At 34.1% G+C, this 9,231-nt stretch overlaps 1 protein-coding gene across 5 annotated transcripts in view; it reads left to right on the plus strand.

Annotated features, from left to right (window-relative positions):
* The window catches only part of Adck1 (aarF domain containing kinase 1), a 433,204-nt gene extending 425,755 nt beyond the window's left edge, over positions 1-7,449 (plus strand). For all 5 annotated transcript variants that reach the window (XM_090395708.1, XM_090395706.1, XM_090395705.1 and 2 more), the window contains one exon: positions 7,083-7,449. In XM_090395708.1, coding sequence (XP_090251834.1) covers positions 7,083-7,294 — 212 coding nt within the window. In that variant the 3' untranslated portion in view covers positions 7,295-7,449. The remainder of the gene's footprint in view (positions 1-7,082) is intronic.
* Positions 7,450-9,231: the final 1,782 nt, after the last annotated feature.

Genomic DNA, 9,231 nt, shown 5'->3' on the forward strand with positions numbered 1-9,231 from the left:
CAAGATTTAAGGTAACTAGTGGTGTACCACAAGGATCAGTCCTTGGTCCACTGTTATTCAATTTGTATATGAATGATATTGGTGGTGGTGGTGGTGCAAAATCTGATGTCCAATTATTGATCTGTCAGTATCTCTGGAATGGTGGTGATGATTTTTGAAAAATGTGTAAGAGCTTGTGTACAGAAATGAGTTGACAGAGAATCCATTCTTTGCAAGAACAGCATGGGTACTAAGGGATGGTCATGTTTGAGCAATGTTTGCTCACATTTTATCATAATGTTACCATTGAGTTAGACAAGGGGAATATATACACTATGATGCTTTTAAACTTTGTTAAGGCTTTTGATAGTATACAGCATGGAAAACTATTGCATAAATTGGAAAATATAGGTTAATTAGTTAGTCACATGCAATGTCAATTTATGCCATACCTCAGTCCTGTACCTCATAGGGTTTTAGAAGTGAAACCTTTTGCTAGAAGTGGTAGGGTCACAAATTTCTTTTCCACACAATGTTAGTAGGACCATCACAAATATCCATGTTCATGCCAGTATTCGAACCCACAGTGTTTTGGCTTGAGAGCAGATATGCTAACTACAATGCCAACCTTGCTGGCTTAAGGTTTGGATTATAAATTATTACGTGGATAAGCCATAGCCACTTGGCTAACTGTTCAGTTAGCTGAGCAGCTGTTCTCTTCGCAACCATATGCCTGGGAAAGGAGTGTCTCCTGGGTTCGATTCCTGTCGCCAATGTCAGGAGCTAAGGATCTTTCTCAGACATAGTCAAGTTAGCCATCCTTCAGCATGCACCACAGGGTTTTTCTCCACAGTTTATCTGGGGTTTTTCATCCTGCAAGCAGGCAAACCGGCCTTGAAGCATTTGTCTGTAGAAGCATCAAACTCAATGCTTCTACAGACATAGGATATACTGGAAGGCATAGGGCTATTCACCTTATCCTTGTGTATAGTTGCATGAATAGAAATAGAAAATAGAATAGGTTAAATGAATAGAAAAACCCTCTACACTGTAAGGTAAAAGAGAGAAAGGAAAGAAAAAGGAGGAAGAAGAAGAAATAGGTGAATAAGAGGATTACTGACTAACAGATGTCAAAAAGTTGTATATGGGGGATGTAGGTGTGCAAGATTTAGGGTGACCATTAGTATATTGCAGTGATCAATTCTGGATTCATTGTTATTTAATAGGCATAGGCAGAGTAATCGTGAATGCAGCTAATATACAGTGCTTGCAGAATGATATAAATAGGCTGGAATTATGGCATGTGAAAATGGCTGCCAGTTCAGTGTTAGTAAATGAAAAATCATGAACTTTGGTGTAATGAGATATCCAATGCTGTATTGTATTGGTAGGATTATGCTAGAAGAAATTGATCAGCTAGGGATTGTTAAGTTTTAGTAGATAGGAAGTTGAGGTTCAAATGGCATATAGCAAAGATTGAAAGTACAACTCAGAGGATAATTGCAATATTGAAATGAACCTTAACAAGAATAAAGAAGTAATTTTTGTCTCTTTACAAGGCCTTGATACAATCTCACTTGGACTATTGTATGCAGGTTTTGTTTCCTGGTTTCTGTGGTCATGCTGATACAGTGGAGAGAGAGAGAGAGAGAGTGCAAAGAAGAGTATTAAAGATGATATCAGGATTGTGGATTAATTAATGTAGATTAATTACTTATACTATGGTGGTGGTGCTTGCTTACTTTATACTTATGCTGTGGAGTCACTTTTTAAATACTTCTGTTATTTGCATTGTAATTGCTGTTCCATTGGCAGTGTACTAAAGATGCCATAGATACTAAGCCAAAAATCTGTCATTTATTAAATTTGTTAAACCTAAGTTTTAGTTGCAGTCTTTATTTCCTACAAATGTGACAGCTTTTGCATATCTATTCAAAAACAATTATCTCAGATTTACAAAGATAATAATGTCTAAACTGTGTAGCATGTGTGGCAAGCATTTTAGTCAAAAAAGCTAAAATGCATCAACAAAATAATATTTTTGAAAAGATGTTGGGCAGTACAGCTTGTTTCTATGTGTTGCAGAGTTAAAGAAATTTTTTGGTAACTGAAATCACATTGTATTTATGGTAGTGCCAGGAAATCTCTGTTAAAATTACACCTGCCATGCTAAGGAATTCTTGACCATGTTAAATATAGAATTAATTCCCTTATGGACTCAGTTTCAACTGTTAGACACGGAGTTTTTAAATATAGTTTTATTTATTTATTCAGATTCTTAAAAGCAAGTTTTTAACTGTACTCATGACTTTCTTGAACAAAAATTTGGTTCACTAGTCATTTACTCTTTGACTGCATATTTTAACAGCATGAACAATCAGGATAAATTAATTGTAAAGTTATCAAGTTACTCAGGGTGAGATCTCAGTATTAGCCATAGGTCATTAGTATGCAGTTTCTCTAAGAAAATTACCTGTTATAGAATTTTTTTTTCCATCTTATATACAGAGATTGTTGTTCATTTCTTTCTGGGACTGCCAATAGAGTCCATAATAGGTAATTTTTGGCCAAGTCAAGTTGACAATGTCAAAAACTCCTCTCCTTTATTTCTGATATGCCGGGCATTTCAACATCCCCTTGGGTTCACAATTATCCGTACATAATATCATTACCTGTCCATTCTGATTCGAAACGTGGTTTACTCTACCCTGCTTATCGCAATCATTCCTGCACTCGTATTCATCTACCCCAGAGGTGGCTATTTTCTCACAGTCATTCTTGCACTCACATTAATTTGACTCAGGGGTGGCTAGACACATGCTTAATTGCTTATCCCCTTAATTTCTCATCATATCTTTTCTCTTCTTGAATCACAGTCACATACCCTGCCTCCACTTGCCCAGCATTTTATAAAATGTGTTTCTCTGTTGCCCACAAAACAAATGATAAATCAAACGAATTAAGATTTTCAGATTTTAAGAGAATTACAAGCAACACCTGCTGACTTCAAATTAGAATTAATTGATCTTTAGAATAATGATTACTGAAGACTATTTACAAAGAAAAATAATTTATGTAACTTTTATAAAAAATTTAAAAAAATTTTTAACAAATACTTGTAATTTTTGTAGTACTTGCCTATGTGAATCAACATTTTCAAAAATGAAGTACCTTTAAAAACAAATTTTGTCACCAGTTTACAATGAATATCACGAAGCAGTTTTACAAATAACTTAATACCAGATTTTAAAGAGTTATGTGAAAAAAATCACCTTTATTTTATAATTATTATATTATATGTATATCTTATATTATATTTTTACATACACTTTATTTATTGCCACAGATCTTTTTTTTTTTCAAGGTGTAATAAATGTCTGCTTGTTGTTGTTATTATTATTGTAGTTATTAATAATAACAAACACAATCACAAGATTATTGGATGAAGCTCAGCCTAATGAAGAAGCCAGATTCAATAAGAGGTTTAGCACAATTGATTTGTCAATATCTGCAGACATTGAATCAACTAAGAGAAAAAAATGCAGAGAATACAACTTACCATTGCACTTAGGTTTTATAGATTATAAAAAAAGTCTTTGATTCTTTTTTTATTGATGTGAAAAACAAGCAATCCTAATAGCAGTGAAGAAACATGGAGTAAACCAAAATTATATATAGCTAATAAACACAATATATGAAAAAGCAACTGCTAGTATCCTTATAAATGAACACAGAAGCCCATTCCAAATAAATAAAGGAGTACACCAAGGAGATATTATTTCACTCAAATTATTCAATGCAGTATTAGAATATTCACTGAGTGAACTAGATTGGAATGGCAAAGGTATTGATATTCCCTTCCCTTTGTGTCATCTCCTATCCAGGTGGTTGGCTACCATGATATAACTCATGGCTGACTACAGGCATAACAGCATGTGGTGAGGATCCTATCGCTTCCCCATATTGTCATAAGTATTCATGGCTGTAAATCCATGTGTGTTCATGAGGCTGGTTTGCCTGTTCTAGGGGATGAAAAATCCGAGTTTCTGGGTGAAAAAAAACCCTACCTTCGTATTAGACCAGCTAACTCACCATTATTCGAAAGAGACCAGATAAAGGTTCCTCACATCAGATGGGAATCAAACTCAAGCCTTTCCAACCAAAGGGCTTCATCTAAACAGACTGATCTATGGTAAAAAAAAAACTAAATCGTTTAGGATATGCTGATGATATTGTAGTAATAGCAAACAAAAAAAGAGAACTAGAAGAATTATGAATGAATTAAATGCAGTATCATATAAAGTAGGATTATACAGGTAACCCTCATATAAGGCGGTACTTATACAATATGGTTTCAATATAATGTGGTTTACAAATTGTAGTAACCCTTGTTCAACGTGGTACTTATTATTATTATTATTATTATTATTATTATTATTATTATTATTTGACACCTCCAGGGAGTCCAAGGACTCATCGAGGGAGGGCACCAGGTCTACAACTCCATCTCCACCATTCAATCACAACTGACCACAACTACACCAACGCCATCTACCGCCTACCACCACTGGTACTTTCACAGACAATCACAAACATCCATGCCCACCCCGGGATTCGAACCCGCACCCCTTTGGCTGGAGAGCGGATACGCTATCCACTTGGCCAACCAGGCCTACAACACGGTTTCGATATAACACCATCTGCAAATTGTAGTAACCCTTTATCTTTTTATATATTTTTCACCGTGCGACTTAAAAATCAAATTTTATCTTCATTAAATTTACGTCTACCCGTATCGGTCATGTACTTATAAGAAGCGAATTTATATTAGGGAAAATACCCTTTAGCACACACGTATGTCAATTGTTTATTGTATAAAGTGTTTATTGTTGAAATTTGCCTTCGTTTTTTGCCAGGAAAGCACATTAAAAATCATAACTGTGTTAATCTCAAGCTGAGCACTATTTTCTGATGAGTTACATACAATATGTAATGCTTTTTTTATGTAAAAATTTATTTTTATAGTAATGGCCACTTAGAGGGCTTTTGCAATATGGTTGAAAACAAAATTAGTGAATTAATTAATTGGGAAATAGATTTAAATTAGGAGGAACTGGTAAAATTAATAGATTACAGCCCTCTACACTGAATGCTTGCGGGAAAAAATATGGCCTGAAGCTGTTCTGGAAAAAAATTTCGTACCTCCAGTGGATGCCGAGACAATAAACGTCGCATACATTTTTGGTGGAGAGGGCCTTTGCGATATGTTTGAAAACAAAATTAGTGAATTAATTGATGGGGAAACAGATTTAAGTGAGGAGGAACTGGTATGATTAATAGATGACATTGAACCAAATGGCAGGGAAAGTTCTGCCGAAGATTCTGATTGTGATGAATCCGTTAAAGAAATTAGCAGAAGGATTGGACGTGGCTAGAAAGTTAGGAAGTTATTTTGCAGATAAAGATCCCTCAATGGAACGCTTGGGAAAATTCACGAGACAATTGCATATTTGTTTAGCTCCATATTATGAACTTAATAAAAAAAATTGCAGCTTAGTGGTAAGCAAGGTCTTATTACTGACTTCTTGATAACTAACCAGCCAAAGTATGCAATGAGAATTATACTAATGATGGCCAAGAGATTTCAAGTGATGATGACATCATAAATAAAGAATATCTATGAAATGTTAGTTTTGAAGACGGTGATGATGATTAAAATATGCACTTTATTTTATTTTGCCTAAAGCATTTATGCATTATGTGCAATGAAGTTCACGTATGATTTGTAATTTTTATAAATTTATACTGTACTATGTATTTGTTTCATAGTTTATATGTTTTCTTAACTTACATGAATTATCTTAATTATATAAAAATATATTTTTGTTGGATATGTCATTGTTGTTTATATAATAATTAAAAAAAAAAAAAACAATTTCGGAACACAACCCTACTTTTTCTATGTGATCTGAGTCTCTCATAACGCAGCATTTCTATGGAACTTAACATCTGTGTTATACAAGGGTTACCTGTACATAAACTATGAACAAACTAAAATAATGACAAATATCAAAGGAAACCTGATAACAGTAGAACAAATAACAATAGACAGTAACAAAATAGAGTAAGTACAACAATATATATGCCCTGGAAGAACCTTCACATTAGGAAAAAGAGGCATTTGTGAAGAAATAAAAAGGAGAATTCAGCTAATTGGATGGCTTTTGGCAAACTAAAAGAATTCCTGTGCAGTAAAATAAAACCAGAAATTAGAGCCAAGCTTTTCAACCAATGCATCATCCCAATTATGACATATGGATTGGAGATGTGGCTAACAACCAACAAATACTGAACAGAATGAGGAAAACTGACTGCAGAATGGAGAGAGTCATTCTAAACTTCAAACTGCAAGACACAATAAGGAATGAAAATATAAGAAAAGAAAAACAAACGTGTTGGACATGGGGAAAGAGATTTTAAAATAAAATTGGAGATGGGTAAGACATATTGTATGGATGTATAGCAATTGATGGACAACAACAATCACTCAGTGCATCCATATGAAGGAAGATAAATGCTTGGACAACCAAAGAGAAGATGGAAGGATGACCTAGTGGAGATGGCTGGATAACATTGGCATCGGAAAGTCTTCAACAGAGAAAGATGGAGACAAATGAGGGAGACCTACAACCATAAGTGGTTATAAAAATGGCTAGAAGAATAAGAGGATAATAAATGGCATATATATTTATTTATGGGCTAAATATTTGGCCCATGATAAAAAAAATAATAAGATACAAGCTCATTTGGTCCTCATCTGAAAATCGTTAGGCACCTCTGGTTGAAAGTATTTAAAATTATGTATAATTATATAATGAGGGAGAGGGAGATAATCCATATGTGCAGTTATGGACGGAAGCACTAAATTTCTCTCTACATTTCAACAAAATTAATTTTCATTTTTGCATGTGCACACACATGCATGCCTTTACTGTTATTATTATATAATAATCTGTAGCTATTTTCAGAATAAAACCTTCAGAATTTGTATAGTTCTAATGTTTACCATTCAAAATATTTACTTTTTTTTTTGTTTGTTTCAGGTGTTAGAGGTTCTTGTTCATCCTTTTACACAGTATCTCACACCTGCACAAAAGTATTATTTGATTATAGGCTTCATTTGTGTAAATCAGTGTTTTGTAAAGCAAAATTACTGATACTGAAAAAAGTAGAAGAGACAAGAATTTTTTTATATTACTTGTATTTATTGTTTCATAGTTCTGGCATCAGATCATGGTTCTGGCAGTTCATATAAATTGCTAATACTGAAAAAAGTAGAAGAGACAAGAATTTTCTTATGTTACCTGTATTATTGTTTTGTGGTTCTGGCATTATATCATGGTTTAGTAGGGAAATGTTCACCTTTTCTGATTGTATATATACAGTAAACTGAATATATGAAGTGGCCAATGGGTGTAATATATTATTGCTTTTAATATTGTTTCAGAATTTCTTTCACTTTTCATTGGACTAACATTAACATATGCTATCAGAATTAAATCCAGAGGAAGGATTCTCCCATTGTCTTTTATAAATTCTTTGGTGGAGATGTTTGGAGGTTAAAAAGGCTTCAGTTGAAATCCTGTTAGGCTATTTCAGCAAAAATAATGTTAGTCAGTCTCATATACAATAGCATACAGATGCATCACTCTACTTCTCCTTAGGACTAAGAATCTCAGCAATCATTCCAGAATCACAATTGCTCTCGGTAAAACAGATTTGGATTTAAAATTATGTATTGTCAGAGTTTAATAATTTTATGCATGAGATCATGAGCAGATTTTGCATTATAACAAATAATTCAACTCATTTCCTCTAATTACAATTAATATTTACTCCCAAAACTGTCAGGGTCAAATCCTTTTTCGATTAAACCACTAGATGCACTTATATGTTGATTAATATATTTTTTTGTAGTATTCATTTTTGACTACATCCTTCTTTTATTGAAAAGCCATTGTACAATCTTGGAACAGCAGATTATTCTAAAGAGATATTTTGTCATGCTAAATTTTTCTTATACTAATCTTAACTAAATAATATTAGCTTTCAGATATTTAAGATTCTCTAATATGATTTGGATTTCTGGGAAAACTCCAAACTCTGGGGAAAAAATGTTGGAAGTTTTTTCACTTGGTTAGACTAATAAATTTCGTTTAATCCTTTATCCAAGCGTAAGCAAACAAAGTTTGCACCTGAAGGTATCTTCAGGACTGAGGCAACTTGTGGTAAAGGTGGACTAAGCTCTCATCACTTGTCTTAGTATCTCCCATAATGCAAAGCACATCTCCTTGCGGACATGTATAATGCTATGCATTAAGGGAAAGGCCACTACCCAGACCAGTTTCGACCTTTATTGAGGTCTCGTTAGTGCAGGCACAAACTTTGTTTGCCTATACTTGAATAAAGGATTAAACGAAATTTTTTAAGTCTAACCAAGTGGAAAAAAAATTTCCAACATCTTTCTCTAATCCAGAGTAATTTAATAATAAGGTGAGACACCTTGTAGCAACTCGTATAGGTAAATATGACTTCTCCATTACTTCCACCTTAGTATCACCACCTCTGGGTCTGGCTCCCACTGACGAGACCTCAATAAAGGTCGAAACCAGTCTGGGTAGTAGCCCTTCCCTTAATGCATAGCATTAAGGGAAGGGCCACTCATAATATATACTGTATTATGAGTTATAAGGAGATTTGCTTTGCATTATGGGAGATACTAATTCAAGTGATGAGAGCTTAGTCCACCTTTACCACGAGTTGCCTCAGTCCTGAAGACGCTTCAGGCTCAAACTTTGTTTGCTTACACTTGGATAAAGGATTAAATGACATTTATTATACTTGGGGGAAAAAAGCACTGGTTATTCCAGTTTATGAAAAAGGAAATAAAGATAACTGCAATAACCATAAGGGAATTAGTCTGCTATACAGGGTATAAAAAGTATAATATGCAGGAACATCGAAAGAGAAACTAAACTGCCGGCCTGGTTGGCAGAATGGTTAGCATATCTGCTCTCCAGCCTAAAGGTTGCAGGTTCAAATTCTGCCATGAGCATGGATATTTGTGATTGTCTGTGAAAATACTAGTGGTGGTAGTGGGCAGTAGATAGCATTATTGTAGATAATGATGGTAGTTGTGGTTGATTGTATAGTTGGTGGATTTGAGTAGTGGGGACAGAGAGTTGTAGAGTA

The sequence above is a fragment of the Typopeltis vanoorti genome, chromosome 7 (genome assembly GCF_054136105.1).
Source record: "Typopeltis vanoorti isolate ZY-2024b chromosome 7, IOZ_Tvanoo_1.0, whole genome shotgun sequence".
In the NCBI taxonomy this organism is placed as follows: Eukaryota; Metazoa; Arthropoda; class Arachnida; order Uropygi; family Thelyphonidae; genus Typopeltis; species Typopeltis vanoorti.